This window comes from Hyperolius riggenbachi, chromosome 9 (assembly GCF_040937935.1).
Source record: "Hyperolius riggenbachi isolate aHypRig1 chromosome 9, aHypRig1.pri, whole genome shotgun sequence".
NCBI lineage: Eukaryota > Metazoa > Chordata > Amphibia > Anura > Hyperoliidae > Hyperolius > Hyperolius riggenbachi.
The window spans coordinates 198,060,039-198,082,400 of record NC_090654.1 but is presented as its reverse complement, the minus strand read 5'-3'; the positions used below and the strand labels follow the sequence as shown (position 1 = coordinate 198,082,400).

Sequence of the window (22,362 nt, the reverse complement as noted above, 5' to 3'; positions counted from 1 at the left end):
CAGTGAGGGTAACACTGTAGTCACTTCCTGTCTGAGTCAGGACTGAATCAGCCACTTGCATACCTGATACTTAACTCTTTCAGGCAGAGGAAGAAAAAAAAGGGAACACAGCATAGTTATTTGTGTGCTAGGCACTGTATATACACGTCTATCTCATCCAGGGCTGGCGCTACCATAGAGGCAAAGGAGGCAATTGCCCCAGGGCCCCAGAGCTTGTAGGGGCCACCAGTGGCTACAAGAGGAAACATTTTTTTTTTCAAAAAGACCTTATAGTTTTTGAGAAAAATCGATGTTAAAGTTTCAAAGGAAAAAAAAATACACATTTAAAAATCCGCTGACTTTAACGGTTAATAGCAAATCCACCTTAAATGCTAGAAACCCTAAATTTGCAGGATATGTTAAAGAGACACTGAAGCGAGAATAATTCTCGCTTCAGAGCTCATAGTTAGCAGGGGCACGTGTGCCCCTGCTAAAACGCCGCTATCCCGCGGCTAAACGGGGGACCCTTCACCCCCAAACCCCCCCTGCAAAATCAACGACTAAATTGGTCGTAGATTTTGCTGCACCTAGAGGCAGGGCTAACGGCTGCAACCCTGCCTCTAGTCGCGTCTATCAGCGGCGCATCGCCGCCTCTCCCCCGCCCCTCTCAGTGAAGGAAGGCTGAGAGGGGCGAGGGAGAGGCGGAGATAGGCGCTGACAGACGCGCGTGGGGCAGGGCTGCGGCGGTTAGCCCTGCCTCAATCCGGAAGAGATCCCCGGCTGCTAGAAGGGGATTTGTGAGGTAAGGGACCCCCGTTTAGCGGCGCGATAGCTTGTCCCCCATGCAGGCTGGGATAGCCGGAATGTGGAGCTCCGCCCAATTGGGGCTTCACACCCTGACTATACCAGCTGCAAAAAAGGTCCCTTAATGCCGATTTTTGTTCCGGGGTATATGTTGGGGGGGTCTCCCAGGTTTATTTTGCCCTGGGGCCCCATTGTTGCTTAAACCGTCACTTCAGGTATCCTTTAAAGTGAGCCTGAACACAACCTAAAATGCAATAATTAAAAGTGTGTTTAAAGTTGTGTAATAGCAACCTCAGTCAGTACATTCAATGTCAGTACATTCAATGGGCTGATTATAGGTTACAATTCTTGCACTGGACTCCTCCCTATCCTGGTGAGTTGGTTGCAGTCCCTCTTTCCTAAAGTAGCAAATAATTTTAAAGATGGCTGGTTCCATTACAAATTGTCTGGGACCTGGGGAGAATTGTGATTTGTACACAGATGACATTACTCGGAGCCAAAAGCCTAGAATAGCTATGTGGCAATAAAGAGCTGAACATAGGTTTTAATTGTATGTTTAACTCAACTATAATTCTGGCAGGAAAAGAAAGTTCCGCTGCACCAATGGCTGGGTAAAAAAATTCTCCATTCATTGTCACATCAGTGAGTACAAAAAGTTAAAAAAGCTCACGCGTATCGGAGATCATGGCTCATTAATCATAGCTTTCATTTTGTTACAATGCACTGGTTTACATAGTCTAGTGCCATCCCACCACAAGGAGGGAGGCATGGCCGGAGGCCTTAAAGTAACACACACATGTATCTCCACATTAAAATGGCAAAGGCCAAAATATGAAATTGCATAGAACCAATAATGTTACATACACAGCAACAAGTGCAAAAATACAATGTCAAGTTATCCAGTAACATAAGAAATTTTATGACAACAGTTGTCCTAATGTAAAATTTATTTTACAAAAATCTTCGTTAATACAATAAACTAGACCCTTCCTTTATAAAAACTAGCAAGCTCTCTCCAAGCCTTTTCTCCAGCTTGGAGAAAAAGGTCCCCACTTGGTTAACTTATACAGGTTCTTTTAAATGTGGGTACAATACCTGCAGGTATTGTTGTGTGCACGGTGCAACTCGTGAGATAGTCTCCACCTCTAATGGTGTGAAATTTCAGATCAAACAGTATATAAATTGCAACACGAATTATGTGGTTTACCTCGTTGGTTGCACCGTTTGCAGACTGCAGTATGTAGTTTGTACTACACGACCTCTACGCCAACGCATTTCTGATTTGGACCCTCTAGATGCCTTAGAAATCAATTCTACATCTCCCAGGTCTCCAGCATGTCTAGACACTTTCTGAATGCACACCAGGGAGATAGGAGTGAATTTGTTTTCAATGGGGTGGAGAGGGTCATGCGTTCCATTAGAGGGTGGCGACATGTATAGGATTTTACGGAAAAGAGAGGCCCTTTGGATATGGAGACTGGGCACATGCATCCCTAAGGGGTTACATTCCAGAATGGATGTTAGCCTAATGTATGATACCAGTTTGTAGTACTATTGTACTTCTGGATCTCAATTTATACTTTAGCCAGAATTATCTTGCCAGTTTTTATAAAGGAAGGGTCTAGTTTATTGTATTAACGAAGATTTTTGTAAAATAAATTTTACATTAGGACAACTGTTGTCATTAAATTTCTTGTGTTACTGGATAACTTGACATTGTATTTTTGCACTTGTTGCTGTGTATGTAACATTATTGGTTCTATGCAATTTCATATTTTGGCCTTTGCCATTTTAATGTGGAGATATATGTGCGTGTTACTTTAAGGCCTCCGGCCACGCCTCCCCCCTTGTGGTGGGATGGCACTAGACTATGTAAACCAGTGCATTATAACAAAATGTAAGCTATGATTAATGAGCCATGATCTCCGATACGCGTGACTTTTTTTAACTTTTTGTACTCACTGTTGTGACAATTGATGGAGAATTTTTTCACCCAGCCATTGGTGTAGCGGAACTTTCTTTTCCTGCTGGTTGCTGAGCTCTATAGGTTCCTGGCTCCCTCTAGCTCATCTGTGTGTGAATGTTGCGGGTCCCCCCTTTTTGCCTTCTCGACTATAATTCTGCTTTAAAAGTGGAGTAGCTGAGTTCAGTAGAAGATATGAAATGCCAGAATATACAGGGCTGTAACAGCAATGGAGCACATAAAGAGTACCTGGTGCATGGCTGTTATACAGATCCTACAGTGTCACTAGATCCAAAACAAATACACACATTGGGAGATGTAACTTCACTGGATACATACTTTTTGTGGGTTGTTGATTTTAGAAAGGAGCGTCAACATATCAGTCAAGTAACCTGCATTTTCTGAATAGGTTGGAGGAACACGCTACCAGTTGTTTGGCAACTAATCTGCACAATGTCACTGTGCATGTAATGTATGTATAACTACTGTAATTAAAGAAGTGCCAAAATATTAACCGATTAAAAACAATGTAAAATGGAGGACAGAGTGGCCTTACCTTCTAAGAACCACAATAGCCGTAATACTACAATACAATTTGCAGGCTAACACACCTGTTTCATTAGGTATATAATGAGCCTAATGACAGGAAAAACCAAAACTAATCGTCTCCATACTAATCTAGTTTTTCTGGCCATTAGGCTTATAATATAACTGATGAAGCGGTGTGTTAGGCCACGAACCATGATGTGGTGCGTTAAATAAGCTTTTTACTTTATTACAGCTATTGTGGGTAAGTCCACTATTTACTTAATTTTAAATTGTTTTTAATCAATCCTTAGTTATGTTATCTTGTCCACCTTGAGTGGAGAAGTTGGGATTTTACCCAAATTTTCAGCCTTGGGAGAATAACAAGCTTGATTATTGTATGGAGACAGGTATTGTTCCCCACTAGCTCATTCAGCTCAGTCTATTTGGCAACCCTTACTTGTGAGTACCTAGCATTATACTGTACTGCTTGATTTACTACACTGTTTTGGATCTTGTTCTTCCCTTTTGTCTGCTATCTACTCTAGGACTCACCACTATACATTGTATGCATGTATTTATGAGTAAATGTATATACTTTTCCCCCCCAGAGCATAAGAGTCCAGGAATGGAGGTATCAGGAAAGCCAGTTTCTACCAGTGCAAGTGAGTAATTATATTCACCTATTTAGCAGTTCATTTTTATATCAAACATTATATCAAGAAAGAGTAATGTTATGTATCTTCTGTGGAGTTTAGTGGATCTGTTTGCCAAAACCAGAATTACCGTTAGATCAAGCTGATCCAGAGCAAGATTTTACTGTGGATCCTCAGTCCTCTTCTAGTCAAAAACAAATACACTTGAACTACCCTTTCAACTTCTGTGAGAAAGCTGGAATAACCACTGAAAGGTTCACAGGGTTAAAAAAAAAAAAAGGTTAAAGGTTTACAGTAATTTTAATACATTATTAATTAGTCATTAAAAGCACTTTTTGATCTAAAATGAAGATATTACACATAACCGATTTCGCCCCTTTATGAAACTCGTGACCAGTGCAGCAGCTGAGCAAATTCACAATGAGATTCTGTTTAGCTTCAGTGCTGGCCCCAAGGAGATAATTTCGCAGCAGAGGGAGGGCTCAGGTGACCTTGGCTCATGGTGACAAGCTGTTGTCTCCTCCTAACTCCTCTCTGACTTAATTGTAAGTGACCATAGAATAGGGGAGGAGCAAAGACAGCTTTCTGTACAATAATATTGCACAAGAAATTAATTTAAGTGGATCTGAGATAAACTTTTACTCATTGCATAATTGTGTTCCTTTCATATAGTTTATAGGGCATTCCTCAAGCCAAAGCCTTTTTTTGTTTTGTTTTAATACTCCAATTCCCTAAAAACTAAACAACCCTCGCCCACAGCTTCTTGAGAGAGCCTTGGCACTCTCAGCCTTAGTAGCAAGGGCTTATATGAGCTCAGTCTGGGCAGGAGGAGGTTACTAGCCAGAGATTTCAGAGGCAGAGGGAAGGAGGGAGTAGGAGAGGGGAGTGGGAGATACAGATCAGCTTGCCTATGTGTAATGTGACAAACAGGACATGGCTGCCCTCATTGTATCACAGGAATAAATACTGTAATCATAAACAGTTTACTCAGCAATTCTAGCTGCAAACAGCTTCAACAATCTAAACTTTAGATAAGATATATAGACAAGTTACTTGTTATAGTTATGCGGCCATTGTTATAGTTAGTTTTTCATCTCGGATCCGCTTTAGGCAGATTTAGTGCTTACCAGCTAAGTATAATCCCAGCTGTTAATCATAGTGCAGAATACTATTCTGAGTCTGGTCCCTAAGCATCCAGAACCAGCCGCCTGTAAGGAGTAAAGTCAGTATACAGTGGCTTGCAAAAGTATTCGGCCCCCTTGAAGTTTTCCACGTTTTGTCACATTACTGCCACAAACATGAATCAATTTTATTGGAATTCCACGTGAAAGACCAATACAAAGTGGTGTACACGTGGGAAGTGGAATGAAAATCATACATGATTCCATACATTTTTTTTACAAATAAATAACTGCAAAGTGGGGTGTGCATAATTATTCAGCTCCCTTTGGTCTGAGTGCAGTCAGTTGCCCACAGACATTGCCTTATGAGTGCTGATGACTAAAAAAAGTGCACCTGTGTGTAATCTAATGTCAGTACAAATACAGCTGCTCTGTGACGGCCTCAGTGGTTGTCTGAGAGAATATTGGGAGCAACAACACCATGAAGTCCAAAGAGCACACCAGACAGGTCAGGGGTAAAGTTATTGAGAAATTTAAAGCAGGCTTAGGCTACAAAAAGATTTCCAAAGCCTTGAACATCTCACAGAGCACTGTTAAAGTGATCATTCAGAAATGGAAGGAGTATGGCACAACTGTAAACCTACCAAGATGCGGCTGTCCACCTAAACTCACAGGCCGAACAAGGAGAGCGCTGACCAGAAATGCAGTCAAGAGGCCCACGGTGACTCTGGACGAGCTGCAGAGATCTACAGCTCAGGTGGGGGAATCTGTCCATAGGACAACTAATAGTTGTGAACTGCACAAAGTTGGCCTTTATGGAAGAGTGGCAAGAAGAAAGCCATTGTTAACAGAAAAGCATAAGAAGACCCATTTGCAGTTTGCCACAAGCCATGTGGGGGACACAGCAAACATGTGGAAGAAGATACTCTGGTCAGATGAGACCAAAATGGAACTCTTTGGCAAAAATGCAAAACGCTATGTGTGGCTGAAAACTAACACTGCACATCACTCTGAACACACCATCCCCACTGTCAAATATGGTGGTGGCAGCATCATGCTCTGGAGTGCTTCTCTTCAGCAGGGACAGGGAAGCTGGTCAGAGTTGATGGGAAGATGGATGGAGCCAAATACTGGGCAATCTTGGAAGAAAACCTCTTGGAGTCTGCAAAAGACTTGAGACTGGGGTGGAGGTTCACCATCCAGCAGAACAACGACCCTAAACAAAGCCAGGGCAACAATGGAATGGTTTGAAACAAGACATATCCATGTGTTAGAATGACCCAGTCAAAGTCCAGATCTTAATCCAATCGAGAATCTGTAGCAAGATCTAAAAACTGCTGTTCACAAACGCTGTCCATCTAATCTGACTGAGCTGGAGCTGTTTTGCAAAGACGAATGGGCAAGGATTTCAGTCTCTAGATGTGCAAAGCTGGTATTGCAGTTATTGATTTGTAAAAAAATGTTTGGAATCATGAATGATTTTCGTTCCACTTCTCACATGTACACCACTTTGTATTGGTCTTTCACGTAGAATTCCAATAATATTGATGCATGTTTGTGGCAGTAATGTGACAAAATGTGGGAAACTTCAAGGGGGCCGAATACTTTTGCAAGCCACTGTATGTGGCTCCAAGAACTCAGTAGGGATGGTCAATGAAATGCAAATAATTCCAAGTTGATGCAAGTTTTTATGATACTTTCATGGAAATGTATTCAGCTTGAAAATGTATCAATCAAAGCAGCAGCTTTGACTGGTCCGTTTTCAAGAGTCATATATTTCCATTTAATTATTATCATTATTATTATTATTTAGTATTTATATAGCGCTGACATATTACGCAGCGCTGTACAGTATATATACATATATATATCTTGTCATTTAATTAGCATGATTCTGGAATTATTTGCATCCCGTTGGCCATCCCTAGATCTCAGTAATACAGGCTGCTCTGGGAGGATTGATTTCAGAGCAGTACAATTTGTCTGTTTGGCACCAGAATGATAACTACCAGTTTTATATATAAAAACAGCTTCTTTACAGTTCAGTTAGGGTCCTTTTCACAGGGCGACAGCTCTGTAGACAGTAGTCCTGAAACATGTCCTTTTAAGTATTATTATTATTATTGATTTATAAAGTGCCAACATATTCCGTGGCGCTGTACAAAGTAAGAAACAAACATAGGGTACATAATAATACAGACAATGGTGTACACCAATATACAAGATACATAATTAGTGACAAAATACAAAAATGATACAAAATACAGAATACAAAATACAGAATTGGTAATGACAGTGATAAAAGTAACATGATAAATAAAATGTATAATGATTTCCAAGACACAAAAGGGGGGGGGGAGAGCCCTGCCCTTGTGAGCTTACAATCTAAAGGTATACCTAAAGTATACCTAAAGCCTAAGAAAGAAAAGCAAAAGCTATTAAACTGAAAAAAATAAATGCCTGCTGAATCAGCTTTAACACTGTATAAATTGTTGGTGCTTTACACATAAAGGGCTCGATTCACAAAGTGGTGCTAACCCAGTTAGAGACTTTAGGCGTGATAACCATTGCACTACGCTGGTGAAAAGCCAGTTTAGGCATGATAAGTTTAGGCATGATAAGTTTAGATAAGTTTAGATCGTGCACAAAGTCCTGCACGCAAAGCAGCGCCATTAAACTCTATGCGAAGTGCACCAGACTTTGCTAGTGCAAAACTTTTGATCAGCTGCGCACTGCGGTGCTAACCCAGTTGGTGCTTAAACGTATCACGCCTAAACTTATCACACCTAAACTTATCACGCCTAAACTGAGTTTAGGCGTGATAAAGGGCTTTTCACCAGCGTTCTAACTGTTAGCACCGCTTTGTGAATCAGGCTCAAAGAATTTTAATATTAGGGGGTACCATTTGATTCATCATTCAGTTAACATTCACATTAACCTCCTACTGTCATCTCCAACTAGAAAACACCCCACAAATCCATTCCTTCCCAAATGCCCCTCGTAATATTAACCCCTTCTTGATGTCTAGCCCCTCCCCAAAGTTAACCTATTCCTGAAGCCTAACCTACCCTTCCTGACATCTAACCTTAGCCTCCCTCCTAAATTGTAATCCCTCTTGATGCCTAATCCCAATCTCAAAGCACGCCCCTAACAGATAAAGTAACCTTCCACTACCTTCTCGCTTAACGCTTTTTTTTTTAAATGTATGCCCAAAGTCCAGTGATGTAGCAGTGAAGAGAAAGTTGATTTAACACCAGGTAATGCTGCCAAAGACAGGCAGCCTTTACCTTAAACTCAGCAGAACAGTTCATCTAAATACCGGTACATGTTTCTATTTAATTTTTTTTTGCCTAGACTGTTCATGGAGTATGAAAGTGATCATACCTGCAGATGCTTGGTCAAAGTAGACAGCCAAATACCATGATTATGGCTACTGTTAGACAGTCCATTATACTGCATAAGACTGGGTTTACACTAGGTCACCATGACACGAATGGTCACAGCAGATCCATATACGATCCATTATGTCTGTCCTCTTTCATTCTGGTCTTAGCTGGTATCCACTGTAACAGACAGCAAGGGAAACCTCTGGAACCCTTTTGCTGCTGTTATATACAGTATTTTATATAGGGAAGATTCAATGAAGGATACTATATTAAACAGAGTGTCCAATATACAGTATGTTCCTTTGTTTCATTAGATAAGCTTAGCACTGGATGGAGGTGTGCAAAGCTTGCAATTATGGGATTGAGAAGGGGAGAGGAGTTTCAGTGTAGGATCTCCCACTATTGGGACTCCCTACAGCTGAACAGTCTTAGAAGCCCAGCATCTACATGCCGAACAGATGCAGCCTGTCTCTATAGAATTTTATTGTTTCCACTGGCATATGTGGCATATGCGGTGTGTGGCAAAATCGTGCAGGTCAGGACTTTTTTTTTTTGCTCTGCTACCACAATGGAGACGGCGGATGCATTGAAAACTGACATGTATGAATGGGTCCTATAGACAATATTGAATCCATTTACATGTCCGTTAATCTCCATTGTGAAAAATGGTACGATTTTGTGTCACTTTTGAACTCCTTTTTGAAGCCTTAGGTTAATGTTGAACTCAGCCTTTGGTAAATGTTGTTCACCTAATAGACCAAAGCAGGTGTTTTTGGTGCATGGTGATCAGCGGCAAGCACTGAATCTAAGCTCCGGCATAGCAGTAAAGTTATACTGCGCGGGGCACGTAAGGGTAATATGGGGTTCCGGCAATCCAGAATTACCCCTCCCTCCAAGTTTATACAACTCGGGGGAGGGGGGGGGAATAGTATTGTTTAACACCACCGGGAATTTAAATGGCAGCTGCACTCAACTCACCGGCGGTGTACTAATACGTATGCTAACAGATTGCGGTGTTCATACAACTTGTAATAAACCTAGTCCACGTTATTCTGAATTAGTGATTACTGAACACAACACAAACCATACCTTGACTGTATACTGTATATCCAGCTAAAGGTAATAGATGCTTATGATTCCTAAATTCTCTTCCTGTCTGATTCTTGCAGCTAGACGTCAGAAAAAAACACCAGAGAAGTCAACTGGAAACAAAGGTATTAAGTAATCTTAATAAAGTTAACATCTAGTATGTGGCTTGGATAGCTATGTATAGATACTACTGTACATTCATCTGGAATTTCTTCATCTTGGTTTTTGCAAGCTGTTTATATAATTACTGTCCCTGTTTTTCGCTTTCTTTGTTCACAAGACTGTAGAGCTGAAATTGCCTTCTTGATTGATGGCAGCAACAATATTGGACAGCGTAGATTCAACCTGCAGAAGAATTTTGTTGCGAAAGTGGCATTCATGCTGGGTATTGGCACGGATGGGCCCCACGTAGGAGTGGTACAAGCCAGGTAATATGTTTTGTAGATCAAACAGCCAGAAGCGCACAGGAGGAGACTTTGGATGATGATGATGATGATGATGACGACAGATGAAGCACTTATTCACTAAACACGTCTCAATTATATTACACAGTGAGCTGCCAAAAACTGAGTTCTTTTTGAAGAATTTTACCTCTGCAAAGGATGTCGTGTTTGCAGTTAAAGAAATCAGCTTCAAAGGAGGAAACTCAAACATAGGTGAGTGACAGCCAAACAATCCAGTTTTTAGAAGTTAGCATTTTTCTCCAAGAAACTAACTTTGCTCAGAAAGAATATCTAATCAGGAGAAACAAATGGTGCCAATAAGGAGACAATCTGTAAAATCACCAGGCTATGGGCATCCATGAGAGTGCAGCCTCCAAATTCCAAAATGAAGGATCACAGGGAAGTGAGGGTAATAAGCTTTTTCCCACTGCAAGGAAAAAAATATCGGCTCTGTTTTTGTTTTTTTTCCCCCGTACATCGCGTCAGTTTTCATATTGCCACAGTCAGCTGCTATCGGATGACTGTTGGCCAAAAGTGTGCCGAGACTGTGGAATCAGCCTTGGAAATAACTATTGGGGTCTCAAGTTTGAACCCAGACTTAGACATACAACCTGACCAAGCATGCAGATCAGATGCCTCCAATTGAAGTCTGATTAGTTTAGTTGCATGCTTGTTTCAGGTGTGTGATTGTAGTCAAAGAGATCACCATGACTGCCAAGCACCAGGCAGCTGATTTTATTTAAAAATAAATAAATATGGCAGCCACCAAATGCCTCTCACTTTAGCTACCCTTTAAATCTAGAATAGCTGATTAGTCAGTAGATATGAACAATCTATTCTATGGTAAGGCTCTTTCAGGAGAGTTAATGGAGAAGCAGGTGATGTATTTGATCATAGGATTGGTTTACAAATCTCTGATTAATTGCAAAAGTTCTGATTCCTGTGTATGTTGAAACAAGAAGAAATAAAGCATAATCCTATGATCAAGACCAGCCAGTTAGAGACTTGTGCTGCAGTCCCTGTAACAGCAGGTACATGACACAATGGATCAAGGTAGTGGCGCTGCACATTATCCGTGCATTGTGTTGCATGCAGTAAAGCATACAGTCACTGAAAAGTTGCATCACTTTACCTGTTAATGTTTATGTTTTGCAGTAATGCACTGCATGCAGTGCGTTACCATGCTCTATGCCGTTATAGGTGGTGCAGTGGGGCAAGCCACATTATAAAGGGGTTGTTATGCTGCACTGCAAAAGCCCAAGTCACCTTCTCAGATCTGTCCAATGCTCTGCAATAAATTCTCCTTGAGGAGGCTTCCAGCAGCATAAATTGAAGATTTCTAGTTTATTACATAGTCTGTTTGGCTTCAGTTCAGCCACATCTAGGTAGAGAGGAGAGGGATTTGAATGCAGACACTTCCCAGTGCAGGTTCATTAGCAGGGGAAAGAGTAGCTTTCCCAACCTGACCAATTGCTTTCTTATAACAAGACTAAGTCCTCTTTCATAGAAGTAGATGTACTACACAGTTCTGTCTTTTGTCCACAAGCGCCATTTGGGTGTAATTAAAATGCAGCTGAATGGCAGCGTTTGTAACTCCACTCGTATCAGCAGCACTTGACACATGGTGGCATTTCCTAGCAGCAGAGAACTGTGACCTGTGAAGTCTGAAAGGCCGTGCTCAGATGTGACTCCTTTAGCTGCCCACATGAAAGAGACATTAAGGTGCCCATACTTTGGCAGATGGGGCAGCAGATTCGATCATCAGATAGATCCCTCTCTGGTGGAATCTGATCAGTGAGGGATCTATTGCTGCCACACATTCGCACGTAGATTCCAGCATGAAATCTATTAAAAATCTGTGCAGCCCCCTCCGACTGCCCCAGGACACATGGCGAGTGTGCAGTGTTGTTTGGGCCTGTTTGCAGGTGCACCTCCTCCTATGCATCTTTCTCCACTGCCGCCAAGAAAGCCTGTACCCCATGACCTCACCAGGGTACAGGCACACTGAAAGGAGCGATTTCGTGTGAGATCTTTCCAGCATGCCAGATCAATTGAAACAACGATCAGACGGCCACGTTACGACCAGTGCTGGTCGTAATGGAAAAATCTACGCTTACGGATCGCTACGCGTAATTTTACGCTATTACGCATTACGCAATTACGGTTACGGCGTAGGAAATTATCTACGGTACATCACTGTAATTACGCGTAAACTTACGCAATTACGCGTAAGGATACCGTAATGAAGGCGCTTACACTACAATGTTACGCGTAGTGCCGTAATACCCATTAATGCATATTTTTTTACGCATGCGGACGATATGTACGCAATAGCCGTCAATGTGACAGTTATTGCGTACATATCATTCCTATGCGTCAAAACGTACGCTTATACTGAAGGGCGGGAGAATACTATTGGTTGCTTAGGATGTTGACTGATTGGCTACTCTTAGAAAATGGGAGATTTTACGTTAGTAATTGCGCGTAAAATTACGCGTAAGTGTTCGTAAAATTACGCATGCCTAGCAATTACGGTAGAGAGTGTAATTACGATACCACTTACGGTCTTACGCGTAAATAATTACGTGTAAGACCGTAAGTTACGCGTAACGCTTACGCGTAAATTTACATTGAATTACGATGCGTAATTACGCTCATGCGTAATTTCGGCCCAGCACTGGTTACGACAGCTCTGGCAAATTCGATAATTATGATCAAATCTGTGGGCTATTGATCCCGCAAACTGAGTAGTGGATGGGCATCTTTAGCTGGTAGTGGCTGCAGATGGCCTTGATTGCTGTCCGATCCAAGCTCTTTTGTATTATCTACTAATGTTATTGTCCTGTACATATTTAATGCAGAGCAAGCAGTTCAGTGTTATATATACCTGCTTATGGTGTGATAAATGTCTCCACTTCCTGTTCAGTTTGCAAATGTTGTGCAGCCAGCCAATCACCATGCAGGCACTGAAGCAGCATGGTGATTGGCTGGCTGCACGTTACTTGCAAACCGAACAGGAAGTGGAAGAGACATATAACGCTGGGAGCAAGGATGTATAATGGTCTGCTGCTGCTCTGCATTTATTATGTAAAGGACTGCCTCCCCAGCTGCCGGGCCCCCTGTAACCCCTACTATAGTTAAAGAGAGCCCGAGGTGGGCTCATAAAAAAATAAATATGTGCTACCTGAGGGGGCTGAGTGGATCAGGTAGCCGCCAAAACCTCCGCTCCTGTGGGCCGCACTGGCACACTTTCACTTTTATGACCTGTGGGTCACGACGCTGGAAGGAAAGATTGTGTCTCTCATTCACAGCATGCAGGGAGGCGGGGAAGCAGCAGGAGGCACAGCCAGGGAGAGAGAGCTGCCGAATGGCAGCAATGGAAAGCCTGCAGGAACACCCCTGGCGGGCGTCTTGAACAGGGAATCCCTCTCCATCGTTTATCTCCGAGATAGCGACAATATTTGTCACTAATCTCAGGTGGCCATATCGCAGATGTGTGTGTGTGTGTGTGGGGGGGGGGGGGGGCAGCGAGTGGCAGTGTGTGTGTGGGGGGGGGGGGGGGAAACACAGAGGCATGTCATGAGGCAGAGAACATTCCTCTGTCGCATCTGCCCCCACGAACTTCCTCAGGTTCTCTTTAGGCCTGTGGTTAGAACTCTAAGCTTCATAGACTTATTGAGGCAAATTGGCATTGTCTTTACATAAAATGCTGTAAAATAACTACAGAGGCCCATATCCACTTTAGCAATCTGGAGTTATTCTGGTGCGAGTCCCACTATTGAGATAAACAAAAATGTCCATCTTGACAGCACTTACAATATATTTACCAGATGTGCCCTTCCTCTTTGGCCATTAAATTTCCAATTACAGACACTTGATAAATATTCTGCTTGTGCTAATGTTAATCAAATTTTTTCACTGCTGTTTTTAGGGAAAGCTATAAAGCACACTGCCCAGTCTTTCTTCACCATCTCTAATGGGGTGCGAAAAGGAATGCCAAAGGTCATGGTGGTATTTATAGATGGCTGGCCCTCTGATAACATAGAAGAGGCTGGAATAATAGCACGGGAATATGGTATTAATGTCTTCATTGTATCTGTTGCACCTCCGACCTCTGAAGAACTTGGAATGGTGCAGGATGTAGCCTTTATAGACAAGGTAATTAATCGAAGAAACTGGAAATTCATGTTGTAGCAATTTAAAGTTTAGCTCACCAATCAGCCCCTTGAGGACTCGAGCATTATAGGTATTATAGTGCTGTGCCAGTCTAACCAGTAAAAAAAAAATAATTTACAATGTTCATCAGAACTTCGCTGTTTTGTCTCCTCTGCATTAGAGCTGCTTTCTCCCAGTGATTAAATTCTATAACATTTTCTTTTCCATGCATATACGAAGGTAAACTATAATGCATTATAGCATGTATGGTTTCATTTATTATTGTAGTATGTATGCCCCATGGAGATTTTTTACTTTTTAAAGACACAGATATCGGCTTGTAATGCAACTATATTATATCTTACGGAAAATGTATATTTTAGTCCATAGTTTATTTCAACAAATATACGTTGAAATTTGTTGTGTGGAAATGCCCACATTTATCACTACACACCTAAAATTAACAACCTTTGTAAATTATCACAACATTAGACATTAAAGTGTACCAGAGACAACACAACCTGTTATAATTAATATTATACATAAGTAGGGACAGGAGAACTGACACTTACCCTGCTGTCTGATCTGCATTGTGTGCTTGTAATCCCCCCTGTAAAAACCGCTGACTGAGCTCTCAGTCGGCTGCTTTATCAGGAAGCTCTATAGCAGTGAGAGCAGTCTGCTCAAGCCTGCCCCCTCTCTGCCTGTGTCCTCCCTATCTGTGCACAGAATGACATCACAGAGAGCAGTGCCTGTGATGGGAGAAACAGCTTGGGAAACACAGGTTTATTTATCTATGCAGCTAATTAGTATCTGTGCTCTGAGTGTCTGAGTTACTCACTTATCTACAGAGGCATATCTAGAGGTGTGCAGCATGGCACGTGCCATGGGCGCCACAGCAACAGTCTCCTCATGTGCTGCACCGCCATGCCTGCCCCCGTGTCTCCCCTTCACTCAGATCATGGCTACTTAATTTATGTATGTAAAGCTCACTTGGCTTAATGTTAGAAAAGAGGACCGAGGGAGGAAAAAGAAGAGATATTTCCAAAAAAGTAACTTCAGCAATATCCAAAGCCAAAAACCCACAGACAACCATAGCACATGTACACGGGAAAGGAGGCTGTTTTTAGAGGGGAAAGGGGCTCTGACGGGGGGGGGGGGGGGAATTCAGTGTTTGCCATAGGCTCTATATTACCCAGATACGCCCCTGCTTACCTATCCCCATCTGAGCCAGAAATATACAGGGACAATTATTTTTTTTTCTCTGGAACAAAAAGGCAACTGGGCTGCTGCAGTATTTGCTGCCTTTGGTCTGTGTACAATTGTCATTATTCAAGCATTTGCATTTCATGGAGGGACAGTGCTCTATGGGCAAATGCGATTACAGCTTCACACCACAGCACAATAATGTTGATGACTGCACACCGATCACAGACAGCCTATGCAGCAGTAGCCCTTCTTGTCTTTTGTTTCACAGGAATAAGTAAAAGCTGTGCCTGTGTGTATATGTGTGCAGGTTTGTTTTCAACTGTATATATGTCCCTGCATACATGATTTGATGAAGAACTATAGAGGCAGTGAATAGATGATTGACAGTGACCCAGAAGCAGAATGGAATGACGGCAGCCATCTTGAATTTTAGACAATATAAAAATGAAAAAAAAAAGAAATGAATACAGGAGAGCAGCAAAAATTACAGTAATGGCCTGTGTTTGGCATACATTTGGGGGGTATGTTTATTTTAAAGGTACTTGTTCATCTCAGGTTTCCTTTGTTTGTTTACATAATAAGAAAAAAATCTGTTAATTGAACATTTGGAGATCTGGAAAGACCGGTCTCCCAGAAGATTGATGTGAGGTGGGTGGGAGGAGGTTCCCAAACAGAAAAATTGTAAAAAGGAATTTTGAAGTGAACAATCTTGCCTCGAGTGAGTGGTAGGGTATCAAAAAGCACAAATTTGTTGGACACTTAAAAACAGATGGTGCGTTTTGCGGGTCTTGCCCGCTTCTTCAGGTCAGGGTCACAGTGTGCAACCACTTTAGATTCTTAGACATGCTTCATGTTCCAATTTGCTCATCTAAAGACTCCAAGATGTGAGTCATGTCCTGCACTGAATGCTGCTGCCACGCACTTATGCATGCCCCCGTCGCCTCTGTTCATGCACACGCACGGTTTTAAACGTTCATGCTAAGTTGCTATAGCAGCAATCATTCATTGAAAGTTAAAAGAAAAGTGACAGTCTCACACTAAATTGTTTTACCCGTCTGTGGTTAGGTTTTAACGCTTACATAACTGATTAAAATGACATTCTACAGCAGAATTCAGAATGTCATTGTTCTGGGGCTTAATATACTTAGTATAGCAAGTCCAGGGCTGGGATTGGGATCGATGTGTGCGGTGCTGTTTTTCGGTTGTTGAAATAGGGATTGACGCCTGCAGCAGTCTGTGTCGTTTGTCGGGTATCAAGAGGATATGACACTGGATAATTTTTTTTTCATAATTGCAGTTTTATTTCCACTAGTACATGCTGTCACTTCACTACCAGTTTCAGTGTTTGCCACACCTTCTTCAAGTCCTGAAGTAGGCATGGCAAACACCGAAACTGGTAGTTTGCCACGTATGAGTGGAGGCCACGCCCACTGCTTCTCCCGCAAGTCCTCCTGGAAGTCTGAACGCCTTCGGCGTAGGAACTACCAACGCGATCCCGGGTCCTAAACAAGGGGTGGCAAACGCCGGTAGTGACGGCATGTGTGAGTGGAGGCCACGTCTACCCCTTCTCCAGCAATTCCGAACGCCTTAGGCGGAGGAACTGCCAATGCGATCCTGGGTCCAGGCCAGGCCTTTGGATGGAGACCTTTGCTGTAGGCGGTCTACTATGTGCGTTTTTACCTTAATTTAATGTAAGTGAAATTTTATCTGGTGTTGCACAATAAAAAAAAAAGTTGAATGCACTATTGGAGCGCTTTCTCTCTCTTCATTTGTAGAAATGCCAGTCTTCTCGTAATTTCTTATGGTCATGGGAGGGAAGAGACAGGAAGAAAGTGTATCAGGAATTAGGAACAAATGAGAACATGTGGAACAATGGACAGCAGCACCTGCTGGTCAACTCCAACATAGTAGACAACATCAAATATTCTCTAATTTAGAGTACAACATACAGTAGCTGGAAAGCAGAAGCACAATTAGTTTATTACAAAAATAATATTTCCTTCTACCCTTTATGTTTTGAAGAAAATTATTCCTGAGCGTGGAGTGTAGGGTTGTGTGTTAACAATAATGCCTAAGCAGCTATGCATGTCTCAGCAGGGGAAATGTGTGTTGAGCAATGAGGACAGAGAAGTGTAAGAGGCATTCCCCTGGGCAACTAAAGAGAAGCTTTCTGTTTATGGGTCCCTCAGAAGATTCCACAGTCCTTCACACTGGCACCTTCGTATGGGTGTGCAAAACAAAACTTACGGCATTACCACAAGTTATGTACACGTTTCAGTAACTCATAAGTCGGAATTAACCAACTGATTATTTGCTCTTTGTTCAATGTAGCTTTTAGCTTCCCAGAGTCTGGCAGATGGCTCATCAAGGATTGTTGAGTGTTCTTTCTATAAAATGATGGTCTTAGATTTAGGGGCAGATCAGACGGCCAACTGCCAGCGGCTGTGCAGAGTGTTTACTACCAGAATCCACAGTGTTCCCCATTGAGATAAAGGCAGCATTCATCTCAGTGCATTTACCATTGTTTTCTAGTGTTTATGCCGGAATCAAATAGAGTTTTCTGAGATGCTACATGCAGCATCTAGTGTCAGCTACGATTACGGTTTTGTGTTCCTCTAGGGGCTAAAAACACGATGACGAAATGCCAAGAATTATTCCAATCGCATTACTATTTGATAACAGAAAAGCGTTTAGCGTTGGCTAAATGAGCTGCCGGCAGCCATCTGTCTGGACTGAACTGTAGGAAAAGTTATTGGACCAAAAATGTAATCAGAATTTTTAGCTCCATTTATTCGGTCTGTGTTTCAGGCTGCTGAATGCATTTCAGTGCGGAGGATTAATCACTGTTTGCAGGAGATAAAGCTTGTCATGGGGTTCTGGTTACTGTGCCTAGCCTTAAGGTGGCCATACACCCATTAGATTAGCAGCATTAGATTTTACTAGGAACAGATTTCGAATAGATTTCAGTTTGAAATCTATTGAAAATCGATCTGATGGCATTTTTTTGCCATCAGATTTCCATTAGGGCCAATGCAAAATGATAAGCAATCTCAACAGATCGATCTAGATTTTCCACCCTGCCAGATCGATTGAAATCGGCCGCCAATCGGATTTTGATCGATCGATCGATCGATCGATCGATCGAGTGTATGGGACCCTTTAGGGTTTCAAACTTTCAGTACAAAGTTTATGATACAACATCAAGTTGAAAATGATGTGTACATAATTGTCTTTTTCAGGCTGTCTGCAGGAACAACAGCTTCTTCTCCTTCACCATGCCAAGCTGGTTTGGCACCTCGAAGTACACCAAGCCTCTTGTACAGAAGCTGTGCACACACGAGCGGCTACTGTGCAGTAAAACCTGCTACAACTCTGTCAACATTGGCTTCCTGATTGACGGCTCCAGTAGTATCGGGGACCAGAATTTCCGTATTATGCTGGAATTCATGAGCAGCATTATACAAGCATTCGAAGTGTCTGACATTGGAGCAAAAGTAGCCGCAGTCCAGTTTACCTATGATCAGCGTCTAGAGTTTGGTTTTCAGGACCATCTTACCAAGGAGGATGTGCAGAGAGCACTTTTCAGTATCCAGTACATGAGTGGTGGAACTGCCACAGGAGATGCCATCAGTTTTGCAGTGCGCAGTGTTTTCCAGAAAGATGGGCCCAATAAGAACTTCCTAATAATCATCACCGATGGCCAGTCGTATGATGATGTCAGAGGTCCAGCTATGGCTGCACACGCAGCAGGTACAGAAAGAAGCAGTGTATAAATTATCTTCTAGCTTCCCCTAAACCACACATAAAAACAAGAATTGGACCTGATGCACAAACCCATGGTAATATTGCTTTATCCTGCTTGCACTCAGCAATATTAACGTAGGTTTCTGCATCAGGCCCATTTTCCTATAAACAACCATGAGGTTATTAGTGACAGTACAATAGTATCATGCCATTTATCTTTTCAATAATAACGTGTGCAGTGTTTTGTCTCTTTTTACTATATTATTGGCCTCATTAACAAAAGACAATTCTATATGCCGAGGATACAGCTAAACATAATGTAATGCTGTCAAGGTAGTTCTCCAGTAAGCTCAAGGGAAACAAAAACAAAGAACCACTAATAATGTAATATGTATACAGTACAGGTAGTACCAAAATCTAAAAAGAAAACAGACATATTTGGACTGTTTGAAAGACAACAGACAACCGACCACAAGGCAGATGTTGAATTGCCCTTAACCTCACATTATTCTTCTAGTGCCTACTACCCAAACAATATTCTACTTATGAGCCATTCCTGAATAAAATCTCTGATTTGCAGATGTATGAAGAATATCATACAGACTCACCCATGGTCTGATCTGTAGATATCTAAAGAATTTCAATACAGATTGAGTGACCCGTGGTTTGATGTTAGAATCAAAGTCCACAAGAGACAGAATACTCTCAGACTCATGAGAATTCCTAGAACTTGTTTTTAACTTTTTGTTTATGTAAGGTGCAGATTGGTCCACTTTCAGAATATCGGGGTAGTCTAAATACATAACTGGAACAGGGAAAATGACCCCAGAACCCAAAGAACAAACACATCAAGGAATGTGTTCATTCTTTTTGGTTTACGTAATGTGCGTCTTAAGGCTCATGCACTTTTCTGCATGATCGACCCGACGACATGACCAAGCGATTGCCCGACTTGTATTTTCCACACATCAACCAACTGATCGACCAACACATTTGCATACTGCACATGCAAGCGAACGACGGACTGCACAATATGGCTACATTCAAAACAAGTACAAGTAGTTCAAATGACTTGTACGCACACGGTTAACTGAACGATATCCAGACCAACAGGTGTGTAGTAGTTGGATCGGGCAAACCGCCTGTTAGTAGTCGCTTGTCTAGTTATTTGTTACACATTCACACGCCCAACTATCATCCTACAGACCAAGTTTAGACATTAGTTGGGCAGAAAAATTGCATATGTGTTCGAGCTTTTAGTAATAGTGACCAACATTTAATTTAATGATACTGATGAAACAGTACTGCAGCTTTGTTGCCCTCATGTATATCCATTTTACTAAACACATTACATGTCAGCTAGAAGTCACGTGCATCTGTAAAGGTGCGTACACACGCACTACCGCCGGCAACGACGGGTCCACCGGCCCCTCCCGCTGGGCGGATGTTCAGCCGACAGTAGTGCGTGTGTACGTGCTGTCGGCGGATTGATAAGGCTGTTTCTGAACGATCCACTGTGCGGATTGTTCAGAAACAGCCTTATCAGTTCGCCGACAGCGCGTACACACGTGCATACTGTCGGCTAAAGACCGCCCAGCGGGAGGGTCCGGAGGACCCGTCGTTGCATTTAGTAGTGCGTGTGTACGCACCTTAAGCCATTATTTATTGTGACCTCAATTTAAAAGAATTGGCTTAACAGTTACCCAAAGTAATATTCTTTAAATACGTATTTCAATAGGCAGTATGTCAAATTTGAATATATTTAAAATGAAAAATAGGGCTACTCAATGACTGTAAATGATTTTGCGCACTTTGTTTTTGCAGGCATAACGGTTTACACTGTGGGTGTGGCATGGGCACCACTTGATGACCTGAAGGACATGGCTTCTGAACCCAAAAACACCCACACCTTCTTCAGTAGAGAATTCCCAGGGCTGGAGCAAATCGCTCCTAGCATTGTTCGCGGGATATGCAGAGATTTCCTGGAATCACAGAAGTAAGAGTGGCCACCAAACTGTCCCCCAAGAGAGGTTTGGCTATGAAACGGTGTACATATTGGAATTACTGGGAGAAAGAAGAAGCATGCCGGCAACATGCAGTACCCATAGACGGCAGAAAGGCGCTGCATTTTCTTCACTGCATTTGTTAAATGTGTAGAATATAATGTGTATCTTCATACATGTGTAGGTCTTGTTAACAACAGAGACACTGTTTTTATTATGTAAGGGACTACACAATCAACTGGACTTCAAAAATATAGACAGTCCTTTGTCTCTTATTGGTAAGTAACAAGCCAGATTTCACACAGCTCCTTTGGCTCCATCGTTAGGTGCTCCACAAACTGCTGATATGCATCAGACATACAAAACCCAAATGATGAAATAGGCACTTTTAGTTTTGCCAAGCCACCATCCTCCAGATCTAGTAAAGTGGGCCCATCAGTAAAATCATAGTCCAGAGGGATCGGTATGTGCGAGTCTGGGGGAAGCCATGCTTGCTGAACGCAAAGGAGGAATTCCTTCATAACTGTATCTTTATGTCCTCTTATATGACTGTGGCCTTCACTGATATCTCAGGCTCTTTTTCATTAAAGACTGCTTTGCTTTCAGTTTCTAATTAAAACTGGCATAAGACACTTATGCTCCATGTTCTTGAGCTTAGGCTAGAAACAGGAAACACATAGAAGGAATGTTTCTTTCTAGCAAGACAAAGGTGTGTTTAAAAATAAATAAATAAATAATACAGGACGTGAATAAAGTGCTGGACATGCAGGAGATGCAGTTCAAACTGCCTATCGCATGTCCTCAGCATGTAGGAGATTGCTCTGAACTAATGATGAAAGCGATGAAAATAATTTCTCATTGCATTCAAATTTTATGTAAATGTTATGCAGCTTGAACTTGAACCAATAAAAATAGATAGGAAGCTATTCTGATTGGTTCAATTTCAAGATGCATATAATTTACATGAAGTTTGAATGCAAATGAAATTATTTCCATCTCATTGATCATATCTACTCTGAATCTGCTAGGGGATTAGCATTGTAAAGAAAACATTAAGGGAAGATGGTGTTCCAGTGTTAAAGACTGTTACAAATAAATATTCAAGAAGTCGTGCTGTAAACACCCTCTGTTATTGTGGCCAATATAAGTCAGGCTGATATCCCATTCTGGAGGTCTGCCATATCCTGATTTTGATGGGCTTTTTTTCAGAACGAGCACTTAAGCCTTGTACACACCATACAATTTTCTGTAAGATTTTCTGTTAGATTTACCTGCCAGATACATA

General features: G+C 41.9%; 1 protein-coding gene across 2 annotated transcripts in view; it reads left to right on the top strand.

Annotated features, from left to right (window-relative positions):
- The window catches only part of COCH (cochlin), a 68,629-nt gene extending 46,609 nt beyond the window's left edge, over positions 1 to 22,020 (top strand). For both annotated transcript variants that reach the window (XM_068253886.1, XM_068253885.1), the window contains 7 exons: positions 3,883 to 3,936; positions 9,604 to 9,648; positions 9,804 to 9,951; positions 10,076 to 10,179; positions 13,898 to 14,124; positions 18,570 to 19,080; positions 20,899 to 22,020. In XM_068253886.1, the coding sequence (XP_068109987.1) occupies positions 3,883 to 3,936; positions 9,604 to 9,648; positions 9,804 to 9,951; positions 10,076 to 10,179; positions 13,898 to 14,124; positions 18,570 to 19,080; positions 20,899 to 21,074 (1,265 nt within the window). In that variant the 3' untranslated portion in view covers positions 21,075 to 22,020. The remainder of the gene's footprint in view (positions 1 to 3,882; positions 3,937 to 9,603; positions 9,649 to 9,803; positions 9,952 to 10,075; positions 10,180 to 13,897; positions 14,125 to 18,569; positions 19,081 to 20,898) is intronic.
- Positions 22,021 to 22,362: the final 342 nt, after the last annotated feature.